Genomic DNA, 21,453 nt, shown 5'->3' with positions numbered 1-21,453 from the left:
TAAAATACAACAGTGCTGGGAGTATATTTGGAGTTGGGCCACAGACTCACCAGCTGGAAGTGTGTGACGCCCACGGCACACTTGTCGTTCATCTCCTTCTGGTGTTTGTTCTGCACCAGACACTCCATCAGATCCCCCGTGTCGATCTGGTTATCTGCCATCTCCTGGGAGAGAGAGTGAGAGAAATAGAAAGTGGTCAGGAGCCAAAGACCATAAGGAAAAAAGTTTGAGTACTGTTAGAGTCAGAATACAAAGCCATTGAAATACAGTATGTCTCTTGTCCTTATAAGAATCAGTGAAATCAGTTGAAGATGCAGTATGTAGAAACACAAAACACAAAACAGAAAGAACAAAAACTAAACTTAAAACGGGAAGAATGGAAATAACGCACATAGAACAGATCTACCGCTTCTTTGACTTGCTTTCATCTAGAACAAGAGATCTATAACTCACATTACTTTTTAAATTATGGATCATTTGAAATTCTAGACTCTTGGCAGGATAGATATCCCTGTCATTGGTAGTGAAATTGAAGGGGGGATTGGTGGTATGAATAGCCCTGAGAGAGAGCTCATCGCTGGGGTAGAGGTTGGACTCACGTGACAGTAGGACTGGATGACTGGCTCACAGGCTCGCATCAGCAGCGTCTCAATCTGAATGTCCTGGTGGGAGGAGAGAAGAACATTCTTTTACCATGTGACCAAACATAGTTTACCACAGCCAGTTCCTCACACAGAGCAACCAGTCAATGTGTCCATGGTACTCCTTTCTTACCTCAGACTCCAGTTCAGTCAGGTTGCCCACCACATCTTTGCACTCTGACACCAGGTCTTCTAGGTGGTCCTGTAGACAGTCTAGCTCCTGGAACACCCAAAAATACCATGTCAGACTTCAATACAGAAAACATACACCCTGGTTATGCAATTATTACTGTGCCCCTGATCTAAGCCCAACATGGTTGACCACATGTTATAGTTAACGAGTACAAAGAATTCTAAAGAAAAATTATCACGCCAGCAGTTACAGGCTACAATAAATAGATGATATGGTTTAATATGCAAGTGATAAGAATTGTGTGAGACAGAGAGCAGGTGGTCTCGTCCAGTACCTGTCCAGACTCTGCCTTCTCACTGCACCACTTCCCCAGGTCGGTCATACAGCGCCTCTGCAGCTCCGGGTCCAGCTTCACATCCAGCGCCCTCTGGTGGAGGATACGCTGCACCTCTACTTTACAGTCCCGAGACAGCTAGGAAATATCAAAGAATAGAACCCAACATTATAGTACTCAGGATCAGGGTTGGGGTCAATTCCCTTTCAATTCAGTCAATTACAAGTCAGGTTACTTCCTGAATTCAAATGGAATTGAGGCCAACCCTGTTGAGGATGCAGGACAAGCGACAACCAGGCAATAGGGGACATTGGAGCCCAAGACAAGACAAGCAAGCATCAATGCTAATGGAATGTCCAATCAAAATGAATGATACTTTTGCTTATAGTGTACCTTCAGTATATTGATTGGGTGATCACATTAAGACATTATCCCAACGTTGTCAATGTCACCAAGCAACCATTCCAGTCAAATATTCAAAGATTATTGTTATTTTCATTGCAAGGCTGAAGATCATTCCCGAGTAGAGACCAGTACATTACCAAATTCCACTTCTGACACCAATGCCACATTCAACATGTAAAGGTGCACACGGATACATCAAGTGATAAGCTATATAATTACATTTTCAGCAATGTGTTCAAATTGACATTCGACAGCAACAAAAAAAAATCCCACATTTTCTCTCATTTTGACCAGAATCATCTTCAGGAATCAGAACCCAATCACATTACGATAATCATCATCATCACTGAACTTACTTACAATGTAACCTTGTTTTCCTGTTTGTTCCACTGCATTCCCCTTTTAAAAAGGACAACACTTTCAGGATGTACTGAGGACAGATGTACGGTATTTCTAAGATCACTTCAGGTCTAAGATCACTTCAGACAATAGTTCTTTATGTGATTATTGTAAGTAAATCTATATCACTATTCCTCTACATTAGGCACTGATGCGTTTCCTGTGTGCAGTCAATCATGAGTATATAAAGACATACGATTTGGACACACCTACTCATTCCAGGGTATCTTTATTTTTACTATTTTCTACATTGTAGAATAATAGTGAAGACCTCAAAACTATGAAATAACACATATGGAATCATGTAGTAACCAATAAAGTGTTAAACAAATCAAAAATATATATTATATTTGAATTTATCCAAAGTAGCCACCCTTTGTCTTGACAGCTTTGCACTCTTTCATTCTCTCAACCACCTTCATGAGGTAGTCACCTGGAATGGATTTCAATTAACAGATTGTTATGGCAAGAACAGCTCAAATAAGCAAAGAGAAAGAACAGTCCATCATTACTTTAAAACATGAAGGTCAGTCAATCTGCAAAGAACTTTCAAAGTTTCTTCAAGTGCAGTTGCAAAAACCCTCAAGTGCTATGATGAAACAGGCTCTCATGAGGACCGCCACAGGAAAGGAAGACCAAGAGTTACCTATGCTGCAGAGAATATGTTCACTAGAGTTAACTGCACCTCAGATTGCAGCCCAAATAAATGCTTCACAGACTTCAAGTAACAGACACATTTCAACCAACTGTTCAGAGGAGACTGCGTGAGTCAGGCCACCTTGGTCAAATTGCTGCAAAAGCACCACTAAATGACACAAATAGGAAGAGGAGATTTGCTTGGGCCAAGAAACACGAGCAATGGACATTAGACCGGTGGAAATCTGTCCTTTGGTCTGATGAGTCCAGATTTGCAATTTTTGGTTCCAACTGCCGTGTCTTTGTGAGAAGCAGAGTAGGTGAGCGGATGATCTCCACTTGTGTGGTTCCCACCGTGAAGCATGGAGGTGGTGGTGTGATGGTGCTTTCATGGTGACACTGACAGTGATTGATTTAGAATTCAAGGCACACTTAACCAGCATGGCTACCACAGCATTCTGCAGCGATACGCCATCCCATCTGGTTTGCGCTTAGTGGGACTATCATTTGTTTTTCTACAGAACAATGACTCAACACACCTCCAGGCTGTGCAAGGGCTATTTGTCCAATAAGGAGAGTGATGGAGTGAAGCATCAGATGACCTGGCCTCCAACAATCCCCCGACCTCAAACCAATTGAGATGGTTTGGGATGAGTTGGACCATAGAGTGAAGGAAAAGCAGCCAACAAGTGCTTAGTATATGTGGGAACTCCTTCAAGACTGTTGGAAAAGCATTCCTCATGAAGCTGATTGAGAGAATGCCAAAAGTGTGCAAAGCTGTCATCAAGGCAAAGAGTGGGCACTTTGAATAATCTAAAATATATTTTGATTTGTTTCACACTTTTTTGGTTACTACATGATTCCATGTGTTGTTTCATAGTTTTGATGTATTCACTATTATTCTACAATGTAGAAAACATCAAAATAAATAAAAACCTTTGAATGAGTAGGTGTGTCCAAACCTTTGACTAGTACAGTATGTAAATATGAATGCATGTATGTCTGTGGGTGCAATCCTACCCGCCGTCCCTGCTCCTCTGTCCGGTACGCGTGGCGGTACAGACAGGAGAAGATGGCGCCGGGTGGCATCATCTCGCTGGTCTCGTTCCAGCCGTGGGTGTGACACAGGCGGGAGGCGTCGCCCTGGCACTTCTTATACAAGATGGGGTCCAGTCTGGGAGGCAGAACGTTTGTGTAAGGAACGGTCAATCAAATGCATCTAGAATGCCCTTTTTACATCAACAGTTGTCAGTGTTTTACAGTCCTCCGGCCTTGACCCCAACGAGCAAGCAAGAGCACGATGGAGGAAGAAGACATACCAGGAAAATGCAATGACCAGGCATAATAAAAAACATTATATAGAGCCTGGTCAGGCTCCTATATTAACGATACAGTAGTTAAAAAGGCTTTGAATGTGTGGAGGATCCCCATATGTGTGGAGGATCCCCATAAACTAGCATTGCCACTTACTTCCAGTCCCGTGCTATGAAGTACTGCAGCTCCAGCAGCCTGTGTTCACAGTCCTCTACCATCTTGTCTGTGTACAGGTGCTCCATCAGACACGACAGGATCCTACACAATCACAACAAACACACATTACCAGAGCTGAAGTATGACAGACAAATGATATATATTTTTTTAAATCACTGTTCTGGTACTTCTCTTTCCTATTATCTATGTAAAGTGAGCAGGGGAGTGGAAGATTTTGGTGACTCACATCGGGTCTCCGTTGCGGATGTGTTTGCAGGCTGTCTGGATGACAGACTCACAGGCCTCGTTTAGGGCCCGGTCGATACGGTAGTCTGCCCCAGGGTCTGCCTCCTGGATCAAAGTCTGGAGCTGTGGGGGGGGGGGGGGGGGGGGGGGTCAATAACAACCAATCAATCGATAGAAATAAAAGTTGGGCAAAAAATATTATTTGAAGAGGATACAGTACAGTATGTCTATTTTCGTTCTGGTCCATGGCTGCTCTTTAAAGCTCCAAACTTAATGATTGTGCCCTTAATCTAAGTCTTGATAACTTATCTCCTAATATCTATGGTGAGATTTTGTAGGTGAACTGAACTCACAGCTTTCTGGCAGAGGTTGTCGATGGCGCCCAGGTCTCCTCGGCCTACCCTCATCAAACAGTGCAGGGTGCGTCCCTTGCGGTGGAGTCCGGAGCAGTGGGCCTCGATCTCCCCACGGCAATGCAGCACAATCTCTGGGCTCAGAGAGAAGTCCTCCATCAACATCCTCCTGTAGTCCAACATCTCACCCTGACATTCCCCGCTCACCGTACGACCTAGAACACACACACACAAAGACGTCAGAAAATGTCATGCAAGAACTGCAAGTAGGGCACTTGAAAGACATATAATTTTATTAACTGAAGAGAAAAACACTAAAAGTAACACCAGAGTGACACCATGTGAGAGTTTTGTACTCCAAAGGCAGATATACAGTACCAGTCAAAAGTTTGGACACACCTACTCATTCCAGGGTTTTTCTTTATTTGTACTATTTTCTACAATGTAGAATATTAGTGAAGACATCAAAACTATGAAATAACACATGGAATCATGTAGTAACCAACCAAGTGTTAAAAATATATATATATATATAGATTTGAGATTCTTCAAATTAGCCACCCTCTGCCTTCATGACAGCTTTGCACACTCTTGGCATTCTCTCAACCAGCTTCATGAGGTAGTCACCTGGAATGCATTTCAATGAACAGGTGTGCCTTGTTAAAAGTCAAGATGTGGAATTTCTTTCCTTCTTAATGTGTTTGAGCGAATCAGTTGTGTAGTGACAAGGTAGAGGTGGAATACAGAAGATAGCCCTATTTGGTAAAAGACCAAGTCCATATTATGGCAAGAACAGCTCAAATAAGCAAAGAGAAATGACAGTCCATCATTACTTTAAGACATGAAGGTCAGTCAATGTGAAACATTACAAGAACTTTGAACTGTTTCTTCAAGTGCAGTTGCAAAAACCATCAAGCGCTATGATGAAACTGGCTCTGAACGGATGATCTCCGCGTGTGTGGTTCCCACCGTGAAGCATGGAGGAGGTGGTGTGATGGTGCTTTGCTGGTGACACGGTCAGTCATTTATTTAGAATTCAAGGCACACTTAACCAGCATGGCTACCACAGCATTCTGCAGCGATACGCCATCCCATCTGGTTTGCTCTTAGTGGGACTATAATTTGTTTTTCCAACAGGACAATGACCCAAAACAAGGAGAGTGATGGAGTGCTGCATCAGATGCCCTGGCCTCCAAAATCACCCAACCGCAACCCAATTGAGATGGTTTGGGATGAGTTGGACTGCAGAGTGAAGGAAAAGCAGCCAACTAGTGCTCAGTATATGTGGGAACTCCTTCAAGACCATTGGAAGCTGGTTGAGAAAATGGCAAGAGTATGCAAAGCTGTCATCAAGGCAAAGGTTGGCTACTTTGAAGAATCTAAAATATAAAACATATTTAGATTTGTTTAACACTTTTTTTGTTACTTAATAGTTTTGGTGTCTTCACTATTCTACTACAATGTAGAATAGCTAATAAAAAATAAATTACATTTTTTTTTTAAAGTGGAATGAGTAGGTGTCCAAACTTTTGACTGGTACTGTACATTTACAAAACATAAGAGATAGAACAGGAGGACACACAGATATAGGTTAGGAAGACAAGAGCCAGCCCAACCTCTGTGTACGGCAGACTCCAGACAGAGTAGCAGGTAGGAGAGGCGGGCCTCGCGGGCGCGGGGCATGTTGGTGTCCGCGCTGCAGCGGTACTTCCTCAGGTCCGTCTTGCAGGCCTTGGCCAGGGAGTAGCTCACCTTATAGTCCTGGGCAATCAGCTTCTGACGAGTGGTCAGAGCATCTCTGCACTGTGGAGGACAGCCACAACACACAACAACTCTGGTCACAATCACTCTGACTTATTGACTAATGGCCAGAAGAACGAAAATAGATTGACCAGAACAGACATTCCAGTTTTTCCCCCTAGGATTTGTGGGCGTGGTAGTGGTCATTGCCAATGGCGCAGCCTCCACCCAAAATTTTAGAGGCCCTCCCCTTGGCCACAGAGACAACATTTTGCTGTTTTAAAGTAACTGCCCAGTGTTTCAGATTTCTATAATTACTTACAATAGCAGTGAAAGTTATTTCCCCAAAATGTTAAAAAGCAGCTTTTCTTTGTTGGAATGGTGTGGGCGTACCTCAACAACAGAATGGTGTGGGCGTACCTCAACAACAGAATGGTGTGGGCGTACCTCAACAACAGAATGGTGTGGGCGTACCTCAACAACAGAATGGTGTGGGCGTACCTCTTGAAGTGTTTTTTCTCCAATTTATACTTTATAGGACGAGTCAACAACATTATTTGAGTAAACTTTTAAAGGGTGAGATTTTCACTGGGCAGTTACTTTAAAGCTAGTTAAATGCAATTCTACACATTTTGCAGGGCTCAACATTAACGTTTGTCCTTGTCTGGGACAAGTAAATAAAATAAATTAAGTGAACAAGAATATATACACTAAACAAAAATATAAACGCAACATGCAACAATTTTACTGAGTTACAGTTCATTTAAGGAAATCAGTCAATTGAAATACATTTATTAGGACCTAATCTATGGATTTTACATGACTGGGCCGAGGAGCAGCCATGGGTGGGCTTAGCCAAATCAGAATGAGTTTTCCCCCATAAAAAGGCTTTATTACAGACAGAAATGTTCCTCAGTTTCATCAGCTGTCTTGGTGGCTGGTCTCAGATGCTCCCGCAGGTGAAGAAGCCGGATGTGGAGGTCCTGGGCTGGCGTGGTTACACTTGGTCTGTGGTTGTGAGGCTGGATGGACATACTGCTAAATTCTCTAAAATTCTCTAAGCTGGTTTATGGTATAGAAATGCAAATTCTATTCTCTGGCAACATCTCTTGTGGACGTTCCTGCAGTCAGCATTGCACGCTCCCTCAAAAAATCTGTGGCATTGTGTTGTGTGTCAAAATTGCACACTTATTTTCACCAGCACAAGCTGCACCAGTGTAATGATAATGAGTTTTAATCAGCTTCTTGATATGCCACACCTGTCAGGTGGATGGCTTATCTTGGATAAGGAGAAATGCTCATTAACATGGATGTAAACAAATTTGTGCACAATGAGATAAATTATATTTTTGTGCATATGGAACATTTCTGGGAACTTTTATTTCAGCTCATGAAACCTGGGACCAACACTTTACATGTTGCGTTTATAAATTTTTGTTCAGAATACATTTCAAACAATTACTCAGATGGATCAAGGCCAACATTGGAATAATATTCAAATACATTTTTCATGTATATAAATAAAAAAGCCTACATGTCAAAGTGTAGGTGATATGCATGTGCTATTGGCTATTGCTTTGTGTCCAAATCGATGCTGATGAGGGAAGTGGCAGAAAATGTAGCCAAACTTTAATGACACTTTTTATTTACCTACATAAATATAGGCTTAACAAGTCATTTTGACAAATATAATAAAGAATAATTAACATTTAACCTGTTTGGGCTGCAGGGGCAGTATTGAGTAGCAAGATAAAAGGTGCCCATTTCAAACGGCCTCGTACTCAATTCTTGCTCGTACAATATGCATATTATTATTACTATTGGATAGAAAAAAACTCTAGTTTCTAAAACCGTTTGAATTATATCTGTGAGTAAAACAGAACTCATTTGACACAAACTTCCTGACCAAGAAGTGGAAAGTCTGAAAACTATGCCCTGTTCTTGGTCCTGCCTATAAATGGGCATGATACGTATTAGTATACATGCACGTTATACACCTTCCCCTAGATGTCAAGAGGCAGTGAGAGAAGAAATGGAGTGTTTATCTTGGTCTGAGTTGGAATAAATCCTCTTGGAATGACGTGTCACCCATTTCCTGTTTTCAGGAAGGCGCGAGAAGGAACCGGGGATTGCCTTCTGAAAAGCTGTCGTTATAGGCGACTACTATCTCCGGCTTTGATTTTATTTGATACATGTGACAATATCATCGTAAAGTATGTTTTTTCAATATAGTTTTATTAGATTATAGAAATTATTCGGGACGTTAGGCGTGTTGCGTTGTGTGCCTTTGTTCAGGAAGGAGAGCTTCGCGCCACTTGGCTAGTGCGCTTGCTAATTCAAGAGGGAAAAAGGACGTTCTAAATCCAAACAACAATTGTTCTTGACAAAGGACCTCTTGTACAACATTCTGATGGAAGCTCATCAAAAGTAGGACCCATTTTATGATGCTATTTCATATATCTGTCGAACTGTGTACTATTAGTTTTGCGCCCAGGTTTTGGGCACTCGGTCGACATAACGTAAGCGTTGTGGTAATGAAGTTATTTTTTAGAATTCTAACACGGCAATTGCATAAAGAACTAGTGTATCTATCATTCCCTATACAACATGTATTTTTTTGTTATGTTTATGAATAGTCATTTGGTCAGAATATGTGTGTCAGAAAAAGTGTCAGAAAAATATCCGGACGTTGTGGGAAAAATATGCTACTTTAGCACAATGTATAACCACTGATTTCAGCTCTAAATATGCACATTTTCGAACAAAACGTAAGTGTATGTATAACCTGATGTTATAGGACTGTCGTCTGCTGAAGCTTATCAAGGTTAGTCAAAAATTATATATCTTTTGCTGGTTTGTTACGATCGCTAACCTTTGCTACTGGGGAATGGCTTGTGTTTCTGGCTATTGTGGTAAGCTAATATAACGCTATATTGTGTTTTCGCTGTAAAACACTTAATAAATCGGAAATATTGGCTGGAATCACAAGATGCCTGTCTTTCATTTGCTGTACACTATGTATTTTTCAGAAATGTTTTATGATGAGTATTTAGGTATTTGACGTTGGTGTCTAATTTTTCTGGCTGCTTTCGGTGCAATTTCTAATTGTAGCTGCAATGTAAACTATGATTTATACCTGAAATATGCACATTTTGCGAACAAAACAGATTTATTGAATAACATGTTATAAGACTGTCATCTGATGAAGTTGTTTTTTGGTTAGTTTGGTTGGTTCTTGGTTAGTTAGGTTGGCTTTGTGCATGCTACCTGTGCTGTGAAAAATGTCTGACCTTTTTTGTATTTGGTGGTGAGCTAACAAATATTCGTGCTGTTTTCGCTGTAAAACATTTTAAAAATCGGACATGTTGGCTGGATTCACAAGATGTGTACCTTTCATTTGCTGTATTGGTCTTGTTAATGTGTGAAAGTTAAATATTTCAAAAAAATATATTTTGAATTTCGTGCCCTGCACTTGAAGTGGCTGTTGTCATATTGTGGCCAGCCTCGGGCTTGCAGCCAGAATAAGTTTTAAACAACACAATGTAACTCCAAGTCAATCACACTTCTGTGACATCAAACTGTCCACTTAGGAAGCAACACTGATTGACAATAAATTGCACATGCTGTTGTGCAAATGGAATAGACAAAAGGTGGAAATTATAGGCAATTAGCAAGACACCCCCAATAAAAGGAGTGGTTCTGCAGGTGGTGACCACAGACCACTTCTCAGTTCCTATGCTTCCTGGCTGATGTTTTGGTCACTTTTGAATGCTGGCGGTGCTTTCACTCTAGTGGTAGCATGAGACGGAGTCTACAACCCACACAAGTGGCTCAGGTAGTGCAGCTCATCCAGGATGGCACATCAATGCGAGCTGTGGCAAGAAGGTTTGCTGTGTCTGTCAGCGTAGTGTCCAGAGCATGGAGGCGCTACCAGGAGACAGGCCAGTACATCAGGAGACGTGGAGGAGGCCGTAGGAGGGCAACAACCCAGCAGCAGGACCGTTACCTCTGCCTTTGTGCGAGGAGGAGCAGGTGGAGCACTGCCAGAGCCCTGCAAAATGACCTCCAGCAGGCCACAAATGTGCATGTGTCTGCTCAAACGGTCAGAAACAGACTCCATGAGGGTGGTATGAGGGCCCGACGTCCACAGGTGGGGGTTGTGCTTACAGCCCAACACCGTGCAGGACGTTTGGCATTTGCCAGAGAACACCAAGATTGGCAAATTCGCCACTGGCGCCCTGTGCTCTTCACAGATGAAAGCAGGTTCACACTGAGCACGTGACAGACGTGACAGAGTCTGAAGACGCCGTGGAGAACGTTCTGCTGCCTGCAACATCCTCCAGCATGACTGGTTTGGCGGTGGGTCAGTCATGTTGTGGGGTGGCATTTCTTTGGGGGGCCGCACAACCCTCGATGTGCTCGCCAGAGGTAGCCTGACTGCCATTAGGTACCGAGATGAGATCCTCAGACCCCTTGTGAGACCATATGCTGGTGCGGTTGGCCCTGGGTTCCTCCTAATGCAAGACAGTGCTAGACCTCATGTGGCTGGAGTGTGTCAGCAGTTCCTGCAAGAGGAAGGCATTGATGCTATGGACTGGCCTGCCCGTTCCCCAGACCTGAATCCAATTGAGCACATCTGGGACATCATGTCTCGCTTCATCCACCAACGCCACGTTGCACCGCAGACTGTCCAGGAGTTGGCGGATGCTTTAGTCCAGGTCTGGGAGGAGATCCCTCAGGAGACCGCCACCTCATCAGGAGCATGCCCAGGCGTTGTAGGGAGGTCATACAGGCACGTGGAGGCCACACACACTACCGAGCCTCATTTTGACTTGTTTTAAGGAGATTACATCAAAGTTGGATCAGCCTGTAGTGTGGTTTTCCACTTTAATTTTGAGTGTGACTCCAAATCCAGACCTCCATGGGTTGATAAATTTGATTTCCATTGATAATTTTTATGTGATTTTGTTGTCAGCACATTCAACTATGTAAAGAAAAAAGTATTTAATAAGAATATTTCATTCATTCAGATCTAGGATGTGTTATTTTAGTGTTCCCTTTATTTTTTTGAGCAGTGTATATAATTTTCATCTCTGTCATATGAAACCACGGGCGCGTGCAATGCACTTGTGAGATCAGTGTTCTCACTAATTGTATTTTGGAACATTCCCGCTTAGCCTACAGCCATGCACATTGTTGACCTTATAATATGAAGAAATACAACTAAAAACGGTCTGATCTGCTGCATCAGCCTCATTGCTAAAAAAAAAAAAAAAGTTATATGTGCAGTGGTTGTATGAATTTTGGATCTGTCGTCCCAGAACTTTCCGAGCGTCTGTTTTAAACTGTCCTAGAAATATTTATTGTCCCAAAGATGACGGGACGCCCTTAATTTTGAGCCCCGAAGGGAATTATTTTATTAAGACAAAAACTATTTGGTAATAATTGTCATGTTGCAACATTTTAAAGGCTACCAAGGCTGGCCAACTATCCTCCAGGAGAGGATTAAAGGGGCAGTGTTGTATTTTGAGCCAGGCTTGAATATGCAAAGAAGCCAATAGGTAGAGTGTAGCCTCCATTAATGTCTGATTCACTATGGTAAAAAAGTTAGTAATGCATTGTATTCTGTAAAATAGTTCTTACAACAATGTAAAAAGGGTGTTAGACCAGTTTTTGGGGACAAGTGACTTGAACTTTTGGAGAAGAAAACATTTTGTCCTACTTGTCCAAAGGACAAGTGACAAAAAAAGTTAATGTCAAGCCCTGTTTTGCTATGGCTCATATCGTGTTTTTACACAATCAATCAGAGCGATTCAAACATAACAAAATCAATGGATGACATTTTGTGGGCTTTAGACTCTCCCTGTCTAGTTTTTATTCTGGTGGTTGTTAGTTCATTCAGCCACAAGAGCATTAGCGAGGTTGGGCACTGATGTTGGGCGATTATGCCTGGCTCGCAGTCAGCGTTCCAATTCATCCCAAAGGTGTTCGATGGGCTTGAGGTCAGTGCTCCGTGCAGGCTTGTCAAGTTCTTCCACACCGATCTTGACAAACCATTGTTGTATGGACCTTGCTTTGTGCATGGGGGCATTGTCATGTTGAAACAGGAAAGGGCCTTCCCCAAACTGCTGTAACAAAGTTCGAAGCACAGAATCATCTAGAACGTCACTGTATGCTATAGCATTAAGATTTCCCTTTACTGGAACTAAGGGCTCCTAGCCTGAATGATGAAAAACAGCCCCAAAACATTATTCCACCTCCACCAGACTTTACAGTTGGCACAATGAATTGGGGCAGGTAGCGCTCTCCTGGCATCCACCAAACCAAGATTCGTCCGTCGGACTACCAGATGGTGAAGTGTAATTCATCACTCCAGAGAACGCGTTTCCACTGCTCCCCAGAGTCCAATGGCGGTGAGCTTTACACCACTCCAGCCGACACTTGGCATTGCGCATGGTGATCTTAGGCTTGCGTGCAGCTGTTCGACCATGGAAACTCATTTCCTGAAGCTCCCGACTAACAGTTCTTGGGCTGAAGTTGCTTCCAGAGGCAGTTGCAACCAAGGACAGATGATTTTTACGCGCTATGCGTTTCAGCACTCAGTGGTCCCGTTCTGTGAGCTTGTGTGGCCAACCACTTTGCGGCTGAGCCGTTGTTGATCCTAGATGTTTCCACTTCACAATAACAGCCCTTACAGTTGACCGGGGCAGCTCCAGCAGGGCAGAAATGTTACGAACTGATGTTGGAAAGGTGGCATCCTATGACGGTGCCACATTGAAAGTAACGGAGCTCTTCAGTAAGGCCATTCTACTGGCAATGTTTGTCTATGGAGATTGCTTGGCTGTGTGCTCGATTTTATACATCTGTCAGTAACGGGTGTGGCTGAAATAGCAGAATCCACTAATTTAAAGAGGTGTCCATATACTTTTGAATATAGTGTATTTTTTCAATAACTAAAAATATTGTATTTTCTACTGTTTTCTACCGAAAGTAAAAGACGCAAAAAGTAAACTCAAGAATGAGACGCATAGAAATAGAGCACATAGAACAGATCTACCACTTCTTAGACTTTCTTTCAAATGAGAATGACAGATGTATAACTCACATTTCTATGTGAATTTGTTCCGAGTAGCCCAAAAAGTTACATATTGCAGGTTTAAGTTTACACTGAAAAGTTTTACAATCCCAAAAATTATATTGTCAAATATATTTTGGGGAGTGGTGGTCCTGATTTAGCAGCTAAATGAACATAGGGGAAGGACAGCATCACCATTTAACTATTTTCTCTCGATTATACTTTAGACAACCATGCTGACAAAATGCCTTGCAATCAGAGCATTATTCATATGGACAAATGACAAGTAGCAGACGATTGATATTAATATTTTGGTAATGACTCTCCATTGGGAAATTTCAATCTGCTAAACAGCAGTAGTACCTTTTCAGACATGGCCTCCTCAAATTTGTGGTTGAAGAGACACTTGTAAACTCTGCCCTCTCCAGCTGGAGTCTAGAAATCAAAGACAATGGAATTGATCCAATTAGCAATTATTTTTCACATTCACAAAGTGACAAAAACACCTTTTCAGTGAGTTGAGGGTTCAACTCTGATAAAAGTATGAACGCATCTGACTCTGAATCTTAATATTATGCCTCTTATTAAATGAAAGACTTGAGGGAATAAGAGAAGGAGCGAGAGAGAGGGAGGGAAGGAGGGAGAGATAGAGAGGGGGGGGGGGGGGGGAGGGAGGGAGACAAGGTACTCACGTTTTCACAGAAGCGCTCACGGTCCTCCCGGCAGGAGAAGTATAGGTATCGGTCCAGGTGGAAGTCGTCTGAGGAAAGTTCGGCCACGCGCATGATGGCCTTCTTACAGTTGGCCCCGATGGCGTGGGCACCGGGCTGCTCCTCTGCCTCCTTGACCAGACCCTTCTCCAGGCACGCTATCACCTCGCCTTGGGAGTGCACGTCCTTAGGAACATGGGTACATGGGGAGAGAGCGAGTTGGATAGGTTCAAGTTGGCTAAAACACTGGATGGGCCTTTGTGTACTGATGATGCATCTCTGTGTGAGGCCTGAAGAACTGTTAGCTCTCAGAGCAGCGCTTGAATCAGTTATAAAATGATTCCTTTCAAATGATTTGTGTGTGCGATTTAATATAACACACAACCACAAAAACATACAAAGAGCCAGAGGGGAGGGGAGGACAGATGCTAGTAAATATAGAGAAGCTAAATATTCAAAAAAATAAAAATAAAAATGTAATTCAGTGTGAGGAGTTATTGCTGTTGTGTTGCCCTGAAGACCGGGATTTGATTTCCATGGGCATGGTCATTAATCATCTTGTACAAATTAATAATTCATTAGAGGAAGCCAGGATTAAAAATACAGTACCAGTCAAGAGGTTTGGCAAGAGTGTGCAAAGCTGTCATCAAGGCAAAGGGTGGCTACTTTAAAATAATCTAAAGTCTAAAATATATTTAGATTTGTTCAACACTTTTTTGCTTACTACATGATTCCATACCTACTCATTCCATAGTTTGTCTTCACTATTATTCTACAATGTAGAAAATAATAATAATTTTAAAAAAAAACTTGGAATGAGTAGGTGTGTCCAAACTTTTGACTGGTACTGTATATTTGTTAACATGGAGTGTAGGACGCGTGGATAGGAGGTACAGTGGATATCATAAGAAATCACCACCCCTTGGATTTTTACGAAGTGGGATTGATAAATATTTGTGATTTTCTACACAAAAGACTACATAATGCCAAAGTGAAAACAGAATTATACAAATGTTTTCATATGAATAAAAAATGTAATACAAATATTTGTTGCATAAGTATTTACCCCCTTTGTTTAGGCAAGCATAAATGAGTTCAGGAGTCAAATTTTGCTTAACAAATCACAAATTACATGGACTATAATACATGATTTTTGAATGACCACCCTTCTCGCTTAGAACAGCAGTTTAGCTCGTTAAAGGTTAGCCATGCAATACCAATAACTGGAGGACCAAAAAACGCCAAAACCGATTAACTTTTTAGGGATAGGGGGCAGCATTTTTACTTTGGATGAATAGCGTGCCCAGAGTGACTTGCCTCCTACTCTGTCCCAGATGCTAATGTATGCATATTATTGTTACTATTGGATATAAAACACTCTGAAGTTTCTAAAACTGTTTGAATGATGTCGTGTGTATAACAGAACTCAAATGGCAGGCAAAAACCTGAGAAAGAAATCCAAACAGGAAGTGAGAATTCTGAGACTGGTCGATTTTCAACTCATCGCCTATTGAAATCCCAGTGGGATATGGATCTGTTTGCACTTCCTACACCTTCCACTAGGTGTCAACAGTCTGTAGAACGTTGAATGAAGCGTCTACTGTGATGTTGAGCCGGATGGGAGCTGTTTGAGTCAGTGGTCTGGCAGAGTGCTAGGTCCTGGTCACGCGCATTACACATGATATCGCCTTGCGTTCCATTACTTCTACAGACAAAGGAATTCTCCGGTTGGAACGTTATTGAATATTTATGATAACAACATCCTAAAGATTGATTCTATACTTAGTTTGACAAGTTTATTCGACCTGTAATATAACTTTTTTACGTTTTTCCAAAGTTTGCCTGGACCTGCACAAGCGTTTTGGATATGCGTACTAAACGTGCTAACAAAAGTAGCTACTTGGACATAAATAATGGACATTATCAAACAAAACAACAATTTTTTGTGGAACTAGGATTCCTGGATGAGCTGCACTACCTGAGCCACTTGTGTGGGTTGTAGACTCTGTCTCATGCTACCACTAGAGTGAAAGCACCACCAGCATTCAAAAGTGACCAAAACATCAGCCAGGAAGCATAGGAACTGAGAAGTGGTCTGTGGTCACCACCTGCAGAACCACTCCTTTATTGGGGGTGTCTTGCTAATTGCCTATAATTCCCACCTTTTGTCTATTCCATTTGCACAACAGCATGTGAAATTTATTGTCAATCAGTGTTGCTTCCTAAGTGGACAGTTTGATGTCACAGAAGTGTGATTGACTTGGAGTTACATTGTGTTGTTTAAGTGTTCCCTTTATTTTTTTGAGCAGTGTATATTACATCAATAAAAATCTATTTAGTTTCAAATAAAAATTATGAAACATGTTCAATTTGGTTTAAATACCCCAAAACAGTGTTGGAGAAGAAAGGAAAAAGTGCAATATGTGCCATGTAAAAAAGCTAACGTTTAAGTTCCTTGCTCAGAACATATGAAAGCTGGTGGTTCCTTTTAACATGAGTTTTCAATATTCCCAGTTAAGAAGTTTTAGGTTGTAGTTATTATAGGAATTATAGGACCATTTCTCTCTATACCATTTGTATTTCATATACCTTTGACTATTGGATGTTCTTATAGGCACTATAATATTGCCAGCCTAATCTCGGGAGTTGATAGGCTTGAAGTCATAAACATCGCTGTGCTTGAAGCATTGCGAAGAGCTGCTGGCAAACGCAGGAAAGTGCAGTTTGAATGAATCCTTACGACCCTTCTGCTGCCTACCACTGCTCAGTCAGACTGCTCTATCAAATCGTAGACTTAATTATAATATAATAACACAGAAATACGAGCCTTAGGTCATTAATATGGTCAAATCCAGAAACTATAACTGCGAAAACAAAACTTTTATTCTTTCAGTGAAATACAGAACCGTTCCGTATTTTATCTAACGGGTGGCATCCATAAGTATAAATATTGTTGTTACATTGCACAACTTTCAATGTTATGTCATAATTTTGGAAAATTAATTACGGTCTTCGTTAGGAAGAAATGGTCTTCACACAATTCGCAACGAGCCAGGCGGCACAAACTGTTGCATATACCCTGACTCTGCTTGCACAGAAAGCAAGATAAGTGACAATTTCCCTAGTTAATATTGCCTGCTAACATGAATTTCTTTAACTAAATATGTATGTTTAAAAAATATACTTGTGTATTGATTTTAAGAAAGGCATTGATGTTTATGGTATGGTACATTGGTGCAACGACAGACCTCCTTGCTCGCACACTCCTTTTCAGTTCTGCCCACAAACATTCTACGTGATTGAGGTTAGGGCTTTGTGATGGCCATTCCAATAGCTTGACTTTATTGTCCTTAAGCCATTTTGCCACAACTTTGGAAGTATGCTTGGTGTCATTGTCCATTTGGAAGAACTATTTGTGACCAAACTTCAACTTCCTGACTGATGTCTTGAGATGTCGCTTCAATATATCCACATAATTGTCATTCTCATGATGCCATCTATTTTGTGAAGTGCATCAGTCCCTCCTGCAGCACAGCACCCCCACAACATGATGCTGCCACCCCGGTGCTTCACAGTTGGGATGGTGTTCTTCGGTTTGCAAGCCTCCTCATTTTTCCTCCAAACATAACAATGGTCATTATGGCCAAACAGTTTTATTTTTGTTTCATCAGACCAGAGGACCTTTCTCCAAAAAGTACAATCTTTGTCACCATGTAAAGTTGCAAACCCGTAGTATGGCTTTTTAATGGTGGTTTTGGAGCAGTGGCTTCTTCCTTGCTGAGCGGCCTTTCAGGTTACATCAATATAGGACTTGTTTTACTGTGGATATAAATACTTTTGTACACGTTTCCTCCAGCATCTTCACAAGGTCCTTTGCTGTTGTTCTGGGATTGATTTGCAATTTTCACACCAAAGTACGTTCATCTCTAGGAGACAGAATGCGTCGCCTTCCTGAGTGGTATGACGGCTGCGTTATCCCATGGTGTTTATACTTGCGTACTATTGTTTGTACAGATTAACGTGGTACCTTCAGGCGTTTGGAAATTACTCCCAACGACCAACCAGATTTGTGGAGGTCTACAATTTTTTTGGAGGTCTTGGCTGATTTCTTTTGATTTTCCCATGATGTCAAGCAAAGAGACACTGAGTTTGAAGGTAGGCCTTGAAATACATCCACAGGTACACCTCCAATTGATTCAAATGATGTCAATTAGCCTATCAGAAGCTTCTAAAGCTATGATATCATTTTCTGGAATTTTCCAAGCGGTTTAAAGGCACAGTCAACTTAGTGTATGTAAACTTCTGACCCACTGGAATTGTGATACAGTGAGTTATAAGTGAAATAATCTGTCTGTAAGCAATTGTTGGAAAAATTACTTGTGTCATGCACAAAGTAGATGTCCTAACCGACTTGCCCAAACTATAGTTTTCTAACAAGTCATTTGTGGAGTGGTTGAAAAACTAGTTTTAATGACTCCAACCTTAGTGTATGTAAACTTCTGACTTCAACTATATATAATCAAGGTATAGTATTTTTTATTTTATTTCTCTGAGAAATTTTTGATTTTTCCCCCCACTCTCACTGCAGTTTATTTTGTGTAAATACTTGACATATAATATCAATTAAATGCATCGTAATCCCACTTTATAACAAAATGTGAAGAAATCCAAGGGGGGTGAATACTTATAATACCAACTGTAGGTAAGTATGCAACTGTAGGAAGAGCAAATAGGCTAGTCTCCTGGCCAGAGCCTAACACTGGAGCTCAAAGTAGCACAGTGAAGGCAGTAATTCAAACCTGACCACCCTATGCCCAAACCTCATGTAGTCATGTCATGTTTAAACACGTGTCAAAAAGAAATTGAAAACCAGACCAACAAATTAGAAACCAGCACAAACAAAATGGGCATATCCTGCGCCTGTCTGTTTTTGTGTTACCTCTACATATAGCACAGAGACAGATTCATACAAATCCAAAGCTTGAGCAGCTATTCCAAAAAAGCATCTTGACCAATTCCTGATACATAAAAAATAATTATTAAAAAAAGACTGTGGCTTGTTGTTTTTATAGATCTTCTTAGATTTTACAGGTTACTGCAAATTGTACTGGTGTTGAAAATGTGCAAAGACACCAGTGTGTATGAAGGCTAGAGCCAGCCTATTACCTTCTCGCCGGTGGAGATGCTGCCACAGTGCAGGGTGTTGATATCCTCGCGACATTTGTCCATAAAGCCACAGATGAGGCGGTAGTCACTGAACACAATGCTGGTCATCTTGATGATGTACTGGTTGCACTGGTACTCTGTGATGTTACCGCGGTGATCCACCAGGCAGGACACCAGGTAGCCCTTCCCTCTCTCCTCCGCTGCACATTCTTTTATCTGAAGGAAGGAGGAAAAGAAAATTACAGATTGTGTTTCCCATGGTCACAATATTTGTATTACTTATTTTATACCTAATTCACATAGGACTCACGGTATGTTGTAGGGATCCACAATTACTCCAATTTTTATCGAAATTACAATATTGACATGTGCAATATCCATATTGCAAGTGGCTTCAATTTTTCTAATGTAATAAGGGTCCCCTGGGAAACTCTGACCAACACTTTGGTTCCTAGATAGATAGCTGGCTATCTAAAAAAGTAGCAACAAACCAAAACATTGTCTAGAAAGTTGCCTGGCTTGCTAGATTGATATATCCTAAACACATTTTTAAACGGATGAGTTCTTTGGATGCAAAACAATAGAGCGGGTAACGTTGCTATTTGGACCGTCTGCTGCATGCAGACTGCCGTTTGTGTGTTACTTTTTCATAATAACAACGACAAGTCGAACAACAACAATAGATTGTTCATGATTTAATGCCTGCCAAAGCCGGTAAGATGAAAGGGGACATTAATACTGAGGGGTTGGCGAGAACTTTAAATACATTACCGCAATCATGACTAGGTTGGTTGGCAGAAATAAAAGTACAGGATTTGTTTGCCGGCAATACCTTTCAGTCGACAAAAAGTAGGCAGGTTTTCGTCTTGGTTTGAAAGGGATATTAGTTTGGACATCAAAGTCCTGTGAACATAGGGATTAAGCCAAAACGAATTCATAATTAACGAAACGAAAGGAAAAAATTTCCAGCAAAGGGCATGGGTGCTTTAGGCCTACTTAAGGGTATTCAAAGTGGTGTGTGTTGCTACTAGGTGCTCTACCAATTACAAATGCTGTGTGTTGCTCGGAGCCAGGAACAGTGACACTAGTAGCATGAGGGACCTATAGTCAGAGCCATAAAGCAAGCTAGCCAGCCAACTTACATCGGTGATGGTGGTCTTGCACACCTCCACAGCCACAGACTCAAACTTGGGGTCGGTCGTCAGGTTCAGTTTGTAGTTCCAAAGGAGCTGGGGGAGAGATTAAACATGTCTATTGATAGCTCAAAGAAAAGCCTAGGAGTTAAAGGAAACCGTGTGTGGGGAATTTCAAGCAGGGGCGTGATAGCACCCTCTTGTGGTCAGACCTGCTAACAACGCTGTATTAAAATTGTGACTCACATTCAGTTACACATACTGAAAGGATGGTTTAATGATGTGAGAGAGTTCAGAACACTTACATGGTTGCAGTCAGCAGCAATCTCCGTTTCCTGGAGAGAAATAAGAGAGAAGACAGTCAAACGATCATCGTAACCATAAAGAATATAATTTGCAGGCTTTTCGCTGCTGCTTTTTCAAAGCCTATGTCAGATACTGTGTAATTGGCTCTACAGAGTGAAATTTGCTCAATATTAGGGGTTGAGACATCCAGTGGACATCATTAGAAAGAAGATATTCTCCTATTTTCAATGTTGTTGCTATTCATAACATTGAAAGGATTATTTATTTTAGTGTCTTAATTGATCACTGCCCAGCATTTTTCCTTCTCTTTACACTTATTTTATTTATATTTTCACAGACCACCTGCAGTAGAATTCCGGCAGACCCCCGGTTGAATAACCCTGTTATAAACGTATCGTTTAATTTCATCGTTAGAATTCAGTCAATTTATCATGATATGGATTTGTGTCTATATCACCCAGCTCCACTAACCCACACTGTGTTATGGATAGGATCGATGAGCAGCCAGGGCACTCTGTGTATCCATACTGACACCTAGGCTACATCATAAAAAGACCATATTCCCCCCTTTACCAATGCACCCAGAGATTCTGTGCCGCTTAATTCCAATCTACAAAAAGGTCTGTCACATTAGGACTAAGGACATAAATCTTGGGGAAAAGTCACTAAGCAAAGCTATGGTCAGTGTTGTGGGGGACCAACAGGC

At 41.5% G+C, this 21,453-nt stretch overlaps 1 protein-coding gene across 2 annotated transcripts in view; it reads right to left on the bottom strand.

The window, feature by feature from the left end:
• LOC129862687 (Golgi apparatus protein 1-like) overlaps positions 1–21,453 on the bottom strand; it is a 51,132-nt gene that overhangs the window by 14,200 nt on the left and 15,479 nt on the right. The window contains exons 2-16 of one of the 2 annotated variants that reach the window (XM_055934578.1): positions 20,747–20,776; positions 20,451–20,537; positions 19,309–19,524; positions 14,125–14,328; positions 13,796–13,867; positions 6,234–6,420; positions 4,618–4,832; positions 4,266–4,387; positions 4,019–4,120; positions 3,569–3,722; positions 1,874–1,912; positions 1,109–1,246; positions 775–861; positions 600–662; positions 51–164 (exon numbers count right to left, since the gene is read on the bottom strand). In XM_055934578.1, the coding sequence (XP_055790553.1) occupies positions 51–164; positions 600–662; positions 775–861; positions 1,109–1,246; positions 1,874–1,912; positions 3,569–3,722; positions 4,019–4,120; positions 4,266–4,387; positions 4,618–4,832; positions 6,234–6,420; positions 13,796–13,867; positions 14,125–14,328; positions 19,309–19,524; positions 20,451–20,537; positions 20,747–20,776 (1,830 nt within the window). The remainder of the gene's footprint in view (positions 1–50; positions 165–599; positions 663–774; positions 862–1,108; positions 1,247–1,873; positions 1,913–3,568; positions 3,723–4,018; positions 4,121–4,265; positions 4,388–4,617; positions 4,833–6,233; positions 6,421–13,795; positions 13,868–14,124; positions 14,329–19,308; positions 19,525–20,450; positions 20,538–20,746; positions 20,777–21,453) is intronic. The other variant, XM_055934579.1, reaches the window with a different exon arrangement.

Source organism: Salvelinus fontinalis, chromosome 9 (assembly GCF_029448725.1).
Source record: "Salvelinus fontinalis isolate EN_2023a chromosome 9, ASM2944872v1, whole genome shotgun sequence".
NCBI classification, from domain to species: Eukaryota; Metazoa; Chordata; class Actinopteri; order Salmoniformes; family Salmonidae; genus Salvelinus; species Salvelinus fontinalis.
This window is presented reverse-complemented; position numbering and strand designations above follow the sequence as displayed.